Raw genomic sequence first — 16,386 nt, 5'->3', positions numbered from 1 at the left:
CGGAGTCTTTTATTAATAAAAAGAATCTATATTATAATAGGGGAGTATCACTCCCGCCTATGTGACACGTGGCGTTTTTAGTTAATGGGCTGTGTTTTGTTTGGGCTTTTAACATGTGTTTTAGTTATTAGGGCTTCAATGTTTATCCTCTGCTCAACTTCACCGTCTCCGCTTTTCTCAAAGCTAACGATTCTCCTCCCATCGCTTAACCTCTCATACCGTTCAACGCATCTCTTTTAATTCACCAATAATTGCTATTCATATGAAACTCAGACCTTTCCGTTTCTTTCATGTCAATCTCTATTATATAAGAGAGGGTTGAGAGCAGGATGGATATTCATCTCCATTCCGCTAGCTCCGTAACCAACCTCTAAGCATCTCTTCCGCACCTCTTCTGGCCTCCAGGAATCCACCGCTCTGTTTCGGCCGGTGAGACCACAAACGATCCGTGGAGGATTACACCACTTCTCTTCAGAGATGGCTCTCCGATTCAGGCCTTTCCCCAGAAAATAGCTATCGATATAGTCGAAATCGGAGAGAGTGGCGTCGCGTCTCAGAACCTAAGAAAAAGAGAGAAGCTTCTTTTAGTTCCTCCTTCTCACGTCATCAGTGCTGATTCCGTAAGTGCAAAAGCCTGAACTTTTATCTAAGCTTGCAATAAAATCATGAGATTTTGATTCTTTTCATCGGTTTAGGTGTGGACCAGTGGTGATACTGGTGAAGTGATGAAACATTACGATGTTGACAAACAGCGGGAGTCTAATATCTCCGGCGATGATTCTTTTGCTCGCCTCTACGGAGCTTTTGAGACCCAAATCGAGACAGCTCTAGAGGTAATCATCCATCCTTTCTATTTGGATTCAAAGCTGTGTGCTTTGGACATAGAATTTGATTTGCCTATGGTTCTGCGTTTTGGTTCTGATTTTACAATGTTTCTGGTGGTAAAGGAATCATTTTTTTTTCATGGTTTCGATTTTGCAGAAAGCTGAGATTGTTACCAAGGAAAAGAACAGAGCTTCTGCTATTGAAATGAAACCAGAGATCCGTCGCACCAAGGCTCGATTGTCCGAGGAAGTCCCCAAGTTGCAGAGACTTGCTATCAAGCGAGTAAGCTTCCTCTTCTCTTCATGGACCACCTACATTGACTTTTTAGCTTGGTTGAGCTTATATTATATGATTCTTTTTTTTAATTCAAGTGTGAGTGAATTTCATTAAAAGTTGTAAATATAGCTTTTATTAAATCATGTCTGAAAAAAGCTAATCCATTAGCTGAGGTTGACTAAATCATAACTCAAGGATTAACTTTTGTAAACTCGGTGGAAATTCTATATATTGTTTTAGTTAAAGGGCCTCACAACGGAAGAGCTTGCTGCGAGAAAAGATTTGGTACTTGCGCTTCCGGCGAGGATTGAATCTATACCTGATGGGACAGCGGGTGGTCCTAAAAGCACTACCAGCTACTTTTGCATCAATTGATAACGATGATGCTGCTGTTGATGATGAGGATGAACCTTAACTTTACATTTTACAATGAAACATATCTCTTATGCTTCATATTTCAAATGGTACTTCCCTGGTGAACATCCCCACCTTCGTTACCAACCAAAAGAATAATAACAATTTTTTTTGGTCCATATGAGTTAAGAATCTTCTAATTTGTTCTCATGCAATCGATCTCACACAACCCAATATAAAGAAATAAGAAAAGTAAAGAGATTCTAATGATCTAACTTGGGCCATGACTTGACCTTAAGTTCATCAAGACGTTCTTGATATGGTTTTTTCTCAACGATGATTCTTGGATTTTGATTTGTCATTTACTTATTACCTCCTTATCTTCTAAGTAATTTTTTTTTTGCATTTTTAATAAACTTAAGAAATAGAGAAGATATATATATATACTAGGGGTATTCCGGCGCTACGCGCCGGGTTCGGATGTTTTATTCCTTCGTTGAGTTTAATTTGTTATTTGCTCCATTTGTTAGTTGTTAGTCCTGTATTTTAATCTGTTTTTATCGTTTGATTTAACTAAAAATAGGATAAGTAGGCTGAACTTGAACTTTAAACATAAAGTAAGTTGATGTTCCAAAGATAAATTAATATAAATGCATGTATTTGTTTTGTGAGTATCTTGGCTTTGCATTGTCATGTTAATGCATTTTTATCTCCTGCTAAGTTATAATGGAAGAGGTTTTACTAATGGAAGTGAGGCAATTTTTTTACTACTAATTGCTTTACGGTTTTTATGTATTGATGAATAGATTATTTTGCCTTAGGTTCAGTACATAAGGGAGTGATAATCATTTTAAAAAGTAAAGTAAACAACAACATAATGACGCCACTTGACATGACATGATGTCTTTCCAACATTGATTTCATGTAGTTTTCATTCGTGTCGATCCTAATTTATCTAAGTATGTTTTTCCGAAAGCCATTCCCCAATGCATAACTTTTTAGTGATGTATATGTCTATGTTGATATACCAATCTCCTGTGGATGTTTGGAGATATCAGACTCCTAATCAGTGTTGTTTAAATAGAAGTCTTCTTATTTGTCTCTGACATAGTGAACCTTAGCCTTTTCGAGAAAAAAATATTTGGTAGTTAAATCGTTGTAGTTTGCCAGTAATGTAAATAGATAGTCTGCCGAAAGGTTGATGTTGGTTTTTTTAATGCACGGAGCAGATTTGGCTTAATAAAAGTGAGGATTCCATACATGCTCGCCTGCTCGGTCTTTTCTCTTAAGGCATCTAAAGTATTGGGCTTATTTAATTATCTACAGTTCCAATCTTATCCTAGAGTTTTATGGAACCCTGGAGTATTTTTTTTTTTTTTAAACTCAAGATCAACGGTTTATCTTTATTTTATACTATTAATTTTTATCTTTTTAATTTATTCCCCTAATTGTTTATACATAATATCGATAGTAATTTCTTACTATCTTATTTATTTTGTTAACCACAAAAAAGTATGACACAAATAGTTTAAGCCTATTCAAAAAAAAAATTGACCAAGAAAATATAGCATATTTTAAAATTTAATTTTGAGTTTTAAACAAAAAAAATAACAATAATAGTATAATTTTAGTAGAACTATGATAACATGGAATTCTATTTTTTTGTCAAAAATAATTAAGACCAATTTTTTTTTTGTTACAATGCAGTAGTGTAGACTGAAAGAGTGGCATATTAATACCAATAACAAATGTTGTACTAAGCTACGCCACAGTCACGCTCTCGGTTGTCTGAACACCTCCATACTTGGAACCACTTGAGGCGTCACTTCAGTCAAGCCATGTTAGCTGCAGTGGTTGATATATTCAGAAGAAACTTACTCATCGAACAGTTAAACTTTAAAGTGGCCCCAGACGTAGCTTTTAAAAATAGGAGAGCTGGAAAAGGTGGACACATAAGTTGGACATAATAAGACAAATACCAAAAGTAGACATACGCATCAGAAGTTGGAAATTCCTTATACATACACATTTGGTAACCAGCCGAATTTACCTCTTACAAGTTCTGGGTTTATGCTAGTGGCCACGATGACCTTGGGTTCCAACTTCTCATGAAGGATTGAGAGCGTCTCTACCAATAACACTAAAGATAAATGTAGATAAGCAACAAAAAAATAACACGTGTATGAATAAAGGTTTGTTGAAGATCGAGGAATAACTTGGCAACACGAATCATTGACATTATAAGTTGAGTAGTCCTGGTGATGGGCCCCTAAAACTTTGCAACCTGAGCATACAGACACACGGAAACAGTGTATCTAAATGAGAAAGAAGGATGATAGATGCAAGAAACTCATAGTGGCGTTAGCAAACATATCATCGAACAAACTAAAAGAGGACGAAACAATCAAAACCGGAAGAATCTATGGTGAGATCAGCTTGCTTCTGTTCGGAACGATCTTCTGCTGCAGTTTCCTGTTTAAGACAAAAACATACTGAAGAGTCAAAACTATTGATTCTATCACAAACATGCTAGCAGACAATATTTCAGTTTCTAGACTTGCAATTTCATACCAATCAAATAAAGAAACAATCTTTGCTACTGCTCAAGCTATAATTCACTTTTCCGAAAGTAAATGATAAAGAAAACAAATACCACCAAATACTTGATGGAGGTTATGATTTGTTCTTGTCGCGGTGGTGTGAGGAATCTGCCGCTGTTGAATCTCCACTGCCAGAACCGGCCAGCTTTCAAATCGGCGAGCAGGATGAAGGATTGCGCCACTGTTGAGTTGATGATTTGCAGGGATTGTTCTTCAGTTTTCGCAGATGCAATGATGTTCATCGTAGGGAGCAGGATGGAGGTTTGCGCCATTGTTGAGTTGATGATTTGCAGGGATCGTGCTTTAGTTTTCGCAGATGCCATGATGTTCATCGCTGGGAGCAAACACATTTTTTTTGTGCAAGGAGCAAACACATTTATAGATGGAGTTTCTGACGGTTATCCTGGAAAGATGATAAGCTCGATTAAAAGCTGGGAGGGTGGTATAAGTGGTTGGACGTTACAGAGTGTCGATCGGAGTCTTAGCTGTAGGGTGAAGACGTCGATGATTTGTATATGGAATCGGGATAATAATGTAACCCTAAATACATATGGGCCTAAACTATACAGAACACATCCAAACATAAGACCCACCAACTGGCCAGTCTGGCCCGTAGATTTGGTACGAAAACTTTGATGAGATGAAGAATTAGAAGCTGACGTGGCGCAAAACCCCTTCTCTTCCTTGCTGATGTGGCTGCTTGAGGTGCCAGAATTGTCAACTTTATTAATATAGATAAGAATCACAAGAGAAGATAAATGACCACGCCAGAGACAAACAAATCAGTTGTTAGCCAATCTCTCAGCAATCACGCTTTTATCAATAATCGTTTTCAATCACCCAAACCTCAAAAGCTTAGTACCAACAGGCAACGGAGAAACGTGTGTCGGCTTCCTCGACAGTGAACAAAAGGAAGAGCAGCCTACCTCACCGTTTACTCAGAATCAAACAAGGTTCAACTTCGAAGCCCAACTTTTTAATGCCCAAAAATATAGCAAAACTACTTATGGGTTAATATTAGTTTTTTTTATTTATCAAATGGGTTAATATTAGTTTAAATATTAGTTTTAAGCAGAACAAGACCATTCAGACTTTTTCTACTTTTATTTTTAACTTTTTCTACTTTCTCTTTCACATGAGATAAAAATATCAGTACCTTTTTGGGTGGACACTTACAGATTTATGGATCATCTTAAAAAAAACAAAGAAAGTCCAATATTACTGGGAATTAATTTGGACATTGCATTCATTGTAATCGATCGCAATTTAAAAATATAAAACACAATAATATTACAATTAGTCACCCTCGCAACTAATATTGGGATAAATAAGTAACAAAACAAACTTTTTGGTTCGTATAAGTTGTTAATTTTATAAAGACTATTTTTAATTTTTTAAATTAAATGTTATTTATAAATACACTAACTTAGGACAAAAAAATGCTTCCCGCGTGTCCAGAAATCCTGTGTCTACAAGATATATCAAACCATACAAAACAAACGAACATTAGGGCCACGTCCCTTACATTATCGCGACTTACGCAACTCCCCAACCTACACCTCCCTCCTAATCCCACACCAACAATCCTCTGCATATGCAGCTACCCAGCTCAACTATGTTCGCAACATTACTAACATGGCTTCAACTTACACAAATTCTGCAATGTCTAACAAAACTTATACAAACACTACCAAATACACCAACAGTATAAGTCCGTCCGAACCCGGCCCCGCGCTTGCGCGGGGACTCCACCCCTAGTGTAAAAAGAAAAAGAGAAATGAGAAATGGTATCTCAAGAATAAACTCAACCCATTTTTAAGAAAGCCCAAATAACACATCTCTTTTATACAATGGTTGAATTTATCAAAAATAAATAAAATATAACTGGGGATGATTGGTAAGATCTGTAGTTTTATGTTTTTGTCTGCTTTAACTTTTTTGATATATCTTTCTAAAACACTATTTTTTTGCTTTGAAAATAAAGTTTTCTACAGCTATATTTTAACTAAATGAAACAATAATGAACAAGGTCCATAGTACGCTGAGTAAAGTGGTCTAGAACCGAAGTTTTGGATAGAGACTGCTGCAACTGTTATAATCTTAATTAACAGATTACCTTCATGAGCCATAAAATTTAGGGAATTTTGGGAAAAAGGAACAAGTAAACTAAACTATTGTCCCCTTAGTACAAAATCAAATTTTGTCACCTTTTGACTTTCACTATCCTTCTTATACATAAAAACTCATATCAATTTATTTGCAATGAAAAAAAAATCTATACTATTAAAGTAAAATACCTAATAGGTTTCTACCCTTATTTTTTTAAGTTATTTACAATACTATGCCATTTTCTTTTTGAAAATTTTAATTAATTTTATCCAATATACTAAATCTTTGAGAATACAGCATTTATTAATCTATGTTTACTCCTAATATCTCTCTAAATCTTTTTTAACTGTTTCTTTTTCGAAACTTAAAGACCCCGTACGTTACATAAACATGTATATATATATACTTTATAAATAAGTTTACCAAGATACATTTCACATACACGTTTTTATGTCATCAAAGTGTGTATGTTTTCAGTGGAATTAATGTTTTGTTACACTAAACATACACATATACTTTTGTATGTTATTGAATATCTCATAGCTAATCATCAAGAAAATTATGCAACATAATGAATAGTTTTCAGACGTTATTCCCAACTTTCATACGTAAGTTTTCCTGATTACGATTTACTGATATCTAATTCTTAATAGATGAATCTAAACCCCTAAACAGAAAACATAAACAATAATGATTATTATCTTTAGGAAAATAAGAATAAAATTAACTATATTTATTCTTTCAATTATCATTAACGATTTATTTTGTAGAACTTTAAAAAGATTTAGTTTAGAGTTTGTACTAATATCTATAAACATAACTAAACAGATTTCGAAGTAAGATAGGCAACACTCAAATATCTTTAGGAAAATAATAACAAATCAATACAATTAAACACAACAGTTTTTTTAACATCCATTTTATTTATAGAAGTAAGTACATGAATGCGCTTATCTTTAGTTTTAAATAAAAAATGGAATTAAACCAACCGAATAACCAACTGAGATATAGGAAAATTACGGGTCGCAAGAAAATGTTAAAGTCAGACATATCAAATTTATAGTTTTGTAACATGTTAAATTATTGTGTTTAATGTCCACCTCACATTATATGTTATCAAATATTCTCAATGTATAATCTATATGTTAACAGTTTTTATATCTCAAGAACAGAAAAACTAAAATCAAATTGGAACCAAACTAGAAACCCAATAGGTATCTGAATATCTTAAATACAGTTTATATTCTTACAAATTATATTTAATTTAAAATTAAAAAATATTCTAAAACTGCCACCTGTAAACCGAACTACCCAAAAACAGATTACCGTACTACTTTTTTATCCAAAATATTTTAAATTATCTTAATTTCCCGTTAGAACATAATTACTCAAATATTTTTATCCAAAAGATCTAAATTTATCTTAATTTCAATTCAATTATTCGAAATTATTCAAAAAAAGAACCGGACGAAAACCGAACTGAACTCAAAATTTTAACGGGTTCCTAATATTATAATCCGAACCAAACCGAAAACCAAATTAACTAGGCCAAAACCAAATTCAAATTCATAAATAACCGAATGGCTCTTATATCTTTTTGAACTGAAAAATGAAAATCAAACCAGAATCAACATGAAAACAAAAAAAAAGAATAATACAAATTGGAACCAAATCAAAAACCGAACGTCTATATCTAAACATATTAGTGAACCAACAAACAAGTTAATAAATATGTTAACAAGAAATAATTCCGCGCTTTGAAAGCGCGGGTCAAAATCTAGTTGAAAAAATATAAAACATGAAGTAGTCAAGCATGTACATACGTAAAAAATATTTTTAGATTTAAAAAAATATGTGCAATGGTAACTTCAAAAATGGGCTAAAGATGGTAGAATATCAAATATACCATCTACGGCGACTTAGAATATGCAGTCTACGTAAGATACAATAATCTACCATATGTAGAATGTACAATTCACCGAAAACATATCCATCTAGTGAGGAAGAACATCGAATCTATCTAAAAGATATACATCTAGTGGGGAAGAATGTGGAATCTACAGCTCCTTCTATATTCTGTATTTTTTGTAGATGAAAAAAGATACCAAATATTCTAATATCTGTCTTTGTAGAACATACATTATACTGTGTTTTCTTTTATCTATAATTTCAGTATTCTCTATCTTCCACTTAATCTCTTTTCTATTTTGGTAGAATAGAAATTCTACTAAAATTTTAAACAAAATCCGAAAATCTAGGAAATAACGGTTAGAAAATATTCTCCAAATCTTTTAAATCTTTTTTATTTCCTTTTTTAAATAATATTGTCAAATTGTGAGTCTTCTTTATTACCTGCACTATTTTGAATTGTGCATTGTAGGTCATCTGTCGTTGTGTTTCCTCTTCGACTACTTTGCTTTTTTCTTATTTTTCTTCGACTTCTTCTCTTCTTGTTCTTCAACATCCTTCTCCTGTCTTTCTCTTCCTTTCTTGTCTAAACATGGTCAATATCGAGCTCACAAATTAGAAAATACATAAACATGAATCAAATTCCAAATAAAATATAACTCAATCTCACAATCAAACTATTATACATTTTAAATAGCACATAAAACTGGGAACAAACTCAACCGCAAATTATAATCAAAATCATAAACATGAATCTATTTGATATTAACAATTCAATCTCTTCCTAGTACATGCCATAAACAAATTACAAACAAAAAAAAATCACAAAGGGGATTTCCAAACCCTAACCTCCAAATTTTGAGAACCGAAATGAAGTAAGAGAAAACAAAGAACAACTTGAAACTAATGGTCGTTTATCAGCGACAAGAAACGTCTCCAGAGCTTGAACAACTCCGATCGTAGCGGGCAGAGATTACAAAATGATTGTAATCAGTGGTGTTTAAAGAGGAAAGAGGAAAGGAGGAGGTCGATGGAGAGATGTGATGACGATTTAAAGCTCTCTGATGAACTAAGACAGGCCGGAGAAAGAATGTGTCGACGGCTCTACCGAAATATCTCTTCGATTGAGAAAAAAGCTAAGAGTAGGAGACTATAGGGTTCTGTTTTTTTTTTTAATTCATAAGTTCCTTTTTTTACTTCTTAGATAAAATATTAAAACACTAATTAATTTTATTACTTTTCTTTGTAATAAATTTTTAATTACATTTTAAAGTTAATTATGAAGGATTAAACTGGGTTTTCATTAATGTTTATTCCATAGGGACAATGTTTTGAGTTTTAATTCCAAGGGGACAAGAACATAGTTATTTTGTTCCTTTTTGCCAAATTTTCCTAAAATTTAAGATACTTGAATATCAGGTTACTTTCACCAGCCATAAAATTTAAGATACCTGAAGATCTATGGAGATCTCATATGCTAGATTTTAGTAATCTTAGGAGGTTTAGTTGTTTAGTTTATGTTCATTAATTCAACAGAAGACAAGTTTTTACCAAGTGCAAAGAAGCATATTCACAGGATATCCAAATGAAGTTAAAGACTATAAGACATAGCTTTAGAAGAACATAAGATGGTGATTAGCAGAAATGTAGCTTTTAGAGAAAAAAAGAGTTTACAAAAAAAATAAAGAATATGAAAATGAAAATAAGGGAGACTCATAATAATCAAATAAGAGAGAACCAAGATCATAAAGAGTCTAAAGTATAAAATTTAATTCAATTTTCTCATTTTGATTCAACTCAAAAATCTGAATCTTGTAATTCTAAATAGTAAACAAATATTAATAATCAATATCCATAAAATGAAACAAATTATACATACTAACATTTTTAACAACAAATATACTTTCCAATCCATTATATATATATATATATATATATATATATTAACAATTGTTATATTTTATTTAGTTTTATAACAAATATATTTACTATATTCTTGATTTTCTAATTTAATTTTATTTGTGTGGATCAAATCAAATATAGTTAAAATATTCAAATACCCTGATAATACGAAGCAAATACATATTGAAAATTGTTATCTAAAAATCAATTGGATTATTTAATTTCCCAAACACACATGCCTATTTCACCTTTCAGAAAAAAAAACAGAGTAATCGAAAGGTCATCAAGCTGGCAATTATGGGATCATTACTTACTTTACCATATAAACCTAGGACCACAATTTTATGCATCTTTTTCTTCTAAGAGCATCTCCAAATTTATATGTAAACTTTAAAATCATGCAAAACAATATACAAAAGGTGTTTTAATGGAAAGAAGAAAGTAGCAAAAAAACCAGTATTAACTACCAAGGTACAACTTTTTCAAAAAAAAAAAAAACTACCAAGGTACAACGTTTTAATCGAAAAAAAAAAAATACTGCTAAGGTACAAATTTGGACTGGTCACGAGTCTCACGACTTCCCCAGCTACTATGTGACTGTGACCGATCAAAGAAGTCAGAACTATAATCTTGACTCCCAAACGCCATTCTCTGAAACATCCTTATCTGAGCAGACTGTTGTCTCGAGTCATACACTTGGCTCTGTCCTGGTCTCATTCCGTTTGTAATATCCGAAGCTTCTTCAAGCGTGTCCAGTGCTCTAACCACTTGGCTCATCTTTGGCCTTCTTGCAGCTGAGTGGCGCACGCATGCAGCCGCAGCTTCTACCATTCGGAACATCTCCCCGGGGATGAAATTGTCCCCTAGCCTCGGATCAACTAGCTCCTCAAACTCTTCATTTTCGATTGCTTGACTCAACAATGGCCTTGCCTGAAAGGAGTTTCAAATCGAAGGAGGTTAAAGAACACTCAAAAGACTTCCAAGAAACCAATTTTTAACGCAACTACTCGCGCTTACCCATTCAACAAGGCTTTCGTCACCAAGTGGCTGAGACGTATCCACAGGTTTCCGACCAGTAATAAGCTCCAAGAGTATCACACCATACGAATAAACATCTGCTTTTTCAGACAGCTTCCCACTTGTTGCATACTCAGGAGCCATGTACCTAACCAAAAGATGACGCAGTTAATAATAATCGATTCCTCCTTCTGTAAGGCACAGAATGACAGCAAAGAACTTATACCCGAAGGTTCCCATTACACGGGTCGAGACGTGTGTGTTTAAATCCAGTTCCTGCGCTATTTTAGCTAGCCCGAAATCCGCAACCTAAGGGAAACAACTTTCTTAAAGAGTCAGCTGTGGTTTGAACCAAAGATCCGTTGCAATGACTAAAAGTAAAGCTGATATGATGATGTTACCAAGGCTTCAAAGCTGTTGTCTAAGAGTATGTTTGAAGATTTAATGTCACGGTGAATAATCCGAGGATGACCTGCACAAACATAACATTAAGAAAGGAAGCTACAAAAATCATAAATGCAGAAGTAACTTACAATCTTCATGTAAGTAGGCAATTCCACGAGCTGCACCAGCAGCAACCTTAACCCGAGTTTCCCAAGTCATAACTGGTCTCCCTGGAGCTGCAAAGACACATGCTTTGAAGTTTATGTAGTTATAAAAAAAAAAAGATAACTACATGGTTTAATTTTAAGAAGTTAACGTACCATGGAGATGGTAATGGAGAGTGTTGTTAGGAACATAATCATAAACAAGCAACCTATGCTGCTCCGAGATGCAATAACCAACTAAGGTAACCAAATGTCGGTGATGAACACGAGAAATGATTTCAACTTCAGCTTTGAACTCTCTTTCTCCTTGGCTTCCACCGATCTTCAACTGTTTGACCGCAACTTCCCTTCCGTCAGCGAGAACGCCTTTGTAGACACAGCCAAAACCTCCTTCACCGAGAAGATTCTTTTGGGAGAAGCCGTTAGTAACTTGAGCTAACTCATCGTACGAAAACCAAGATCTTTGATTGCTGTTAACCATCCCTGAATCGGAGGAGGCGTACATGTAGTCGTTATTAGAGTGGCTTCTCATCTTATTGGGAGCTGAAGAAGCATTCGTGTTGAAGAGCACTACATCTGTCAACAAGGGAACACACTCTCAGAACGTAATGTATGATGAGATGAAGAGAGTAAGACGTGTACCTGAGCCTTGAGGAGAGGAATAACCGGAAGGGGGCATAGTGTAACCAACAGGGTCCTTTCGCTTACGTTTACGAGTAAACCATAAAGCGAAGAACAGGAGGCTGAGGAGAAGTAATCCAACGATGACTCCAATAGCTGCAATACCTCCAGTGCCGAGACCACTACTGGGGGATGAGGAGGGAGGGTTGTTTGGATTGGCATTGGTGGAAGCAGGTGGAGTTGGTTTCTCACGTGGAACAAGAGGTAGTGGAGTTGGAGGAGGAGCTAAAGCAGCAGGATCTGTGGGATGTGAAGCCGGAGGAGGAGTTGAGGTTGTGGATCCTGGAGGAGGAGGAGGAGGGGATGGTTTGTCTGACGGCGGTGGTGGTGGAGACCGCGTATCTGATGGCGGCGGAGGAGGGGAGGTTGTTATTGATGGCGGCGGAGGAGGTGAAGGAGAAGATTCAGGAGGCGGAGGAGGAGAGGAATCTTGCGGAGGAGCTGGTGGTGGTGTTACCGCTGGTGTTGAGGGAGGAGGAGAAGCAACCACCACAGGAGGTGGAGGAGGAGAAGATGTTACGGCGGGAGGAGGAGAGGAGACGACTGTTGGTGGTGGAGGAGAAGAAGACGGCGGAGGCGATGAAATAACAGGTGGTGGTGGTGGTGATGAGGATGGGAGAGGCGGAGGTGATTGAGGTGGGGAAGGAGGTGGAGTGACAGGAGGTGGAACTGAGGGAGTGGTGGGAGGAGAGGATGACGGAGGAGGTGCGGTGGTTGAAGAGTTTGAGGAGGGGGGAGTTAAAATCGGCAAAGGAGGAACCAAACTCATTATCACACACTCCCAATACGAATCAAAAGAGCAATTGACTTTCTTCTCTTATCGATTCATTCTTTTGATCTACTTTCAAGTCAACCTGCTCAAAAAAAAATCAAATCTAAAATGATCTTCTGCCCTAGCTTTGAACCAGAATTGTGATCCCAGATGAGGCTAGAATGGTAATTCAGAGCAGTGGTACAGCCCTAGATGTTCGAACAAAAACTAAACCCAAAAGCATCCTGATGAAGCTAAAAGCGATATGAGTGGAGGACGAATCGAGAAGCATAAGTTTTGAGCAAAAGAAGAAGAAGAAAGGAAAGGTAGTGAAGAATGTGGGGGAGGGGAGACAGAAAGGAATGCGGTGAAAGCGAAGGAGCGTGATTCTTGGCTCGCTGGACAAACGTGGAGGCAACTCTTCTGTCTCCGCTCCGTTTATTTTCTTGACAGAGTGATGAGAGAGAGAAGGCCTGACATGTGCGATATAGGTTTTTTTCTTTATGTGCTCTTCTTTTATCTCATCATTGCATTTTGTTCGTCTTTTTCCCCCATTGACTTGAGATATTTTTTTTCCTTGAAATCTCATTTAATCAAATTATTCCCACATCATAGCCACTCAAATGACGCGTTTTACATTCTCTCATTTTAAATTTTAATTTCCAAGAAAAATGTTTACTCGAATTTAAAAGAACACAGTTTGAAGAAAAGAGTTACTTTTTTTTTTTTTATAATACAGGGTTCCCCGCTTCGCGGATCATTCCCTGGGTCCGGTCAGGCAGCGGTCCACTTCACCCGGGAGGATATTAACATGGGCCGAAGCCCAGTACCACTAATGATGGCATGGAAGAGGCAGTTCGCCTCCGGCTGGCGTCGAACCCGGAAGCATGACAATTGCCCCCAAGACTCTAACTAGTAGAGCTACTTCATCCCGTCAAAAGAGTTACTATTTTCTAAAAAAATAACTTCAACACTAGAAAAATTGGTCGAAAAGGAACAATAAAGTTGAATATATATATTTTTTAATTTGGAGAAATACGTTTGCATAAGATTTTAATTTGAAAACTACACTATCATTTAAGTTTTTTTAAATACACTTTCTTATATATATGAATTTACTAAATCAACCCCTTTAAATATTAATATTATTATCATTTTATTTATCTAATATTTAAATTAACAGTTTCAACAATAATAAAATATGTTTAAGAAGATTCTTTATAATATCTATACAATATCTTAATTTAAAAAAATTTGGGTAAAAAAAACTACATGTCTTCTAGTATTCTTTCCATTATTTTTTCTTTTTTTTTTGGCAAACCATTTTTCTCTAGTTAGATAATTTATTCTTTATATACTTAATTGTATTTTGATGTTTTTGTGTTCTAGACGCTTCTCTTCAGATTTAGTATTAGTTTTGAATTTGTAATAAATTTGAAAATATATTGTTTTAGTTTTGATTTTGTAATAAATTTAATTGTTTTCACACTAAACTAATGTTTTTTTTCACAATCACTCGGTAATGCACACTGATAAAAATAGAAACTCCAAACAAAAATACTCTAAAAAGACTTGCAAGAAATTGAAGAAAATATCATTCAACACACAAAAAACAAGAATCGTGTGAGTTTTTTTTTTTTGAATTGCACATATTCTAATGTCTCATGATAAACATTGATGCACGAAAGATGCAGAGAACTAGCATGCCACAATTTGAAATATAATTGAGAGAGAGAGAGAGAGAGAGAGAGAGAGAGAGAGAGAGAGAGAGAGAGAGAGAGAGAGAGAGAGAGAGAGAGAGAGAGAGAGAGAGAGAGAGAGAGAGAGAGAGAGAGAGAGAGAGAGAGAAGGTTCTAATAATAATAATGTTATTGCTATTAGTTTCAAATTTAGATTTTAGGAATATATAATATGGATAAAATGTTAGTTCACATCTAATAAAGTTAGTTTTTTAAAAAAATGCATTTTTAAAATTTCAAACTATTTATATAGTATTTTTAAATTATCCCAGAACAATATAAACACATATGAATTAGAGCATCTTCAATTTAAAATTTTATGTTTACCAAAATGAAGTAACTCTATAATAAAACTAATATTATTTTTACTTTATTTCATTTTAAATAAAAATAGAGTAATACCAAAAATAAAAAAGATTATTTCACTCAAAAGTAAATTTTTGTTTAATTTATTATAAAATGGAAAATAAAATGAGAATGGAGTTTTAATCAAAACTTTGCTGAATTAAAAAAAAATTGAAATGAACCCGATCTAAAAAAATTATACCAAATCCAAATCAAAAACTGGTAAAATATTTAAATGAATCCAGAATATTAGTTTCTAAAGAATCAAATTCAAACCTGATTTGAATTAAAATATTCGAGATATCAAAAATACAGAATCACAACTATATACATAAATTTATTAATAATGTTTAAACTTAACATAAAAATATCTAAAAATATTCAAAATATTGTCAGTTATCTAAAACACTTGAAAATAAATAAAAATATTACTCAAAATATCAAAATGCATTAAATTATAATCATAATTTTAAATGCATATCCAAATTCAAACAAAACTTGAACAGAAAATTCTAATATTCAAATGAAGCTTAAATTTTTATCCCTAAAATCAGAAATTATATTAAATCCAAACTGAATCGAACGTCCATCCTTAATATACCTCTAATATGAACTGATAAGAAATGCTAATATATAGTTAACAAAAAAAGGTAATATATAAATTATTATTTTTTATGTATATATAGATACTGAATTATCAGATCAGTTATCCGAAAGGTTCATATAATAAGGGTGAAAAGATCATATGGTAAAGTTCTAAGAGAAAAAACTGTGAATGGTGGTATGCATGTGCTCTCTGCACACTAATCATGGTGATATTTGAAATTTGTGCGCATGTTTGCTCCCTAAATTTGCTCTGTTTATAATTATTGAATCTCTTATTTTTTTGCTGGATTAACAACGACGTTATACACGGCTCTTCTAATAAAAGAACGGGATTCATTTCTCAAATCAAAAGTTTCGATGATGGTTGATATAATAGTTTTATTTTAAGTAGACGACTATAAGGTTTTGAAGTATTGTGGGAGACGCTCTAGTTTTTTTTGTTTTTGTTTTTGAGCAACAGACGCTCTAATTTTATTTCACGGATATTTATTTTAATAAAATAATAATATAAATTCTTTTGTTAACAAAAAATATAATTGTTACACTGATATGTATCTATATGGATTTTGTTTTCGATTTATAATATATAACGTAGCATGATCGATGATTTTTAATATTTTTTTTCAGTTTATTGGTTGTTCGTATTATATTAATTGGATACTAAACAAATCAAAATAATAGGTTTTATAACATATTCATCAACTAGTAATTCTAAATTACATAAA

The 16,386-nt window shown here is 33.9% G+C and overlaps 3 protein-coding genes across 8 annotated transcripts; 1 reads left to right on the top strand and 2 right to left on the bottom strand.

Annotated features, from left to right (window-relative positions):
- The first annotated feature begins 159 nt into the window (after positions 1-159).
- LOC108845498 (syntaxin-71-like) lies at positions 160-1,634 on the top strand. Of its 2 annotated transcripts, none has more exons than XM_057006720.1 (4): positions 160-620; positions 707-833; positions 982-1,107; positions 1,342-1,634. In XM_057006720.1, exons 2-4 carry the CDS (start codon positions 726-728, stop codon positions 1,474-1,476), a joined length of 369 nt encoding a protein of 122 aa, XP_056862700.1. In that variant the 5' UTR covers positions 160-620; positions 707-725; the 3' UTR covers positions 1,477-1,634. The 2 variants fall into 2 exon arrangements, with proteins under 2 accessions (XP_056862700.1, XP_056862699.1); XM_057006719.1 differs by having other exon boundaries at positions 166-620; positions 696-833.
- A 1,371-nt stretch (positions 1,635-3,005) lies between these two features.
- Positions 3,006-4,578, bottom strand: LOC108844690 (uncharacterized). Of its 5 annotated transcripts, none has more exons than XR_008944630.1 (5): positions 4,109-4,575; positions 3,867-3,927; positions 3,672-3,739; positions 3,506-3,595; positions 3,006-3,300 (listed from the first exon to the last, which is right to left on the bottom strand). XR_008944630.1 is itself a non-coding variant. In XM_057007530.1 (4 exons), the coding sequence occupies exons 1-4, from the start codon at positions 4,403-4,405 to the stop codon at positions 3,287-3,289; spliced, it is 606 nt and encodes a 201-aa protein (XP_056863510.1). In that variant the 5' UTR covers positions 4,406-4,578; the 3' UTR covers positions 3,006-3,286. The 5 variants fall into 5 exon arrangements, 3 of the variants coding, with proteins under 3 accessions (XP_056863510.1, XP_056863511.1, XP_056863509.1); XR_001948490.2 differs by having other exon boundaries at positions 3,006-3,390; positions 4,109-4,574; XM_057007530.1 differs by having other exon boundaries at positions 3,506-3,739; positions 4,109-4,578.
- Positions 4,579-10,350: 5,772 nt separating this feature from the next.
- Positions 10,351-13,501, bottom strand: LOC108855148 (proline-rich receptor-like protein kinase PERK8). The gene is made up of 7 exons (XM_018628882.2): positions 12,182-13,501; positions 11,696-12,115; positions 11,525-11,611; positions 11,393-11,463; positions 11,218-11,300; positions 10,992-11,139; positions 10,351-10,904 (listed from the first exon to the last, which is right to left on the bottom strand). Exons 1-7 carry the CDS (start codon positions 12,987-12,989, stop codon positions 10,515-10,517), a joined length of 2,007 nt encoding a protein of 668 aa, XP_018484384.2. The 5' UTR covers positions 12,990-13,501; the 3' UTR covers positions 10,351-10,514.
- Between the last annotated feature and the right edge of the window lie 2,885 nt (positions 13,502-16,386).

This window comes from Raphanus sativus, chromosome 4, assembly GCF_000801105.2.
Source record: "Raphanus sativus cultivar WK10039 chromosome 4, ASM80110v3, whole genome shotgun sequence".
Classification (NCBI taxonomy): domain Eukaryota; kingdom Viridiplantae; phylum Streptophyta; class Magnoliopsida; order Brassicales; family Brassicaceae; genus Raphanus; species Raphanus sativus.
The sequence above is the reverse complement of the archived record's forward strand: the minus strand, read 5'-3'. Positions and strand labels throughout refer to the sequence as shown.

Bases quoted from the DNA above. Each gene is read 5' to 3' on its own strand.
- LOC108845498 (XM_057006720.1), top strand. From the start codon at position 726: ATGAAACATTACGATGTTGACAAACAGCGGGAGTCTAATATCTCCGGC. The intron at 834-981 runs GTAATCATCCAT...TCGATTTTGCAG, and splicing joins AAATCGAGACAGCTCTAGAG to AAAGCTGAGATTGTTACCAA. The intron at 1,108-1,341 runs GTAAGCTTCCTC...ATATTGTTTTAG, and splicing joins AGAGACTTGCTATCAAGCGA to TTAAAGGGCCTCACAACGGA.
- LOC108844690 (XM_057007529.1), bottom strand. From the start codon at position 4,405: ATGTGTTTGCTCCCAGCGATGAACATCATGGCATCTGCGAAAACTAAA. The intron at 3,740-3,866 runs GTTTTGATTGTT...CTGTATGCTCAG, and splicing joins TCTCACCATAGATTCTTCCG to GTTGCAAAGTTTTAGGGGCC. The intron at 3,391-3,505 runs GTAAATTCGGCT...CACCTTTTCCAG, and splicing joins AAACCCAGAACTTGTAAGAG to CTCTCCTATTTTTAAAAGCT.
- LOC108855148 (XM_018628882.2), bottom strand. From the start codon at position 12,989: ATGAGTTTGGTTCCTCCTTTGCCGATTTTAACTCCCCCCTCCTCAAAC. The intron at 11,140-11,217 runs GTATAAGTTCTT...TCTTTTGGTTAG, and splicing joins CGTGTAATGGGAACCTTCGG to GTACATGGCTCCTGAGTATG. The intron at 10,905-10,991 runs GTAAGCGCGAGT...AACTCCTTTCAG, and splicing joins ACGAAAGCCTTGTTGAATGG to GCAAGGCCATTGTTGAGTCA.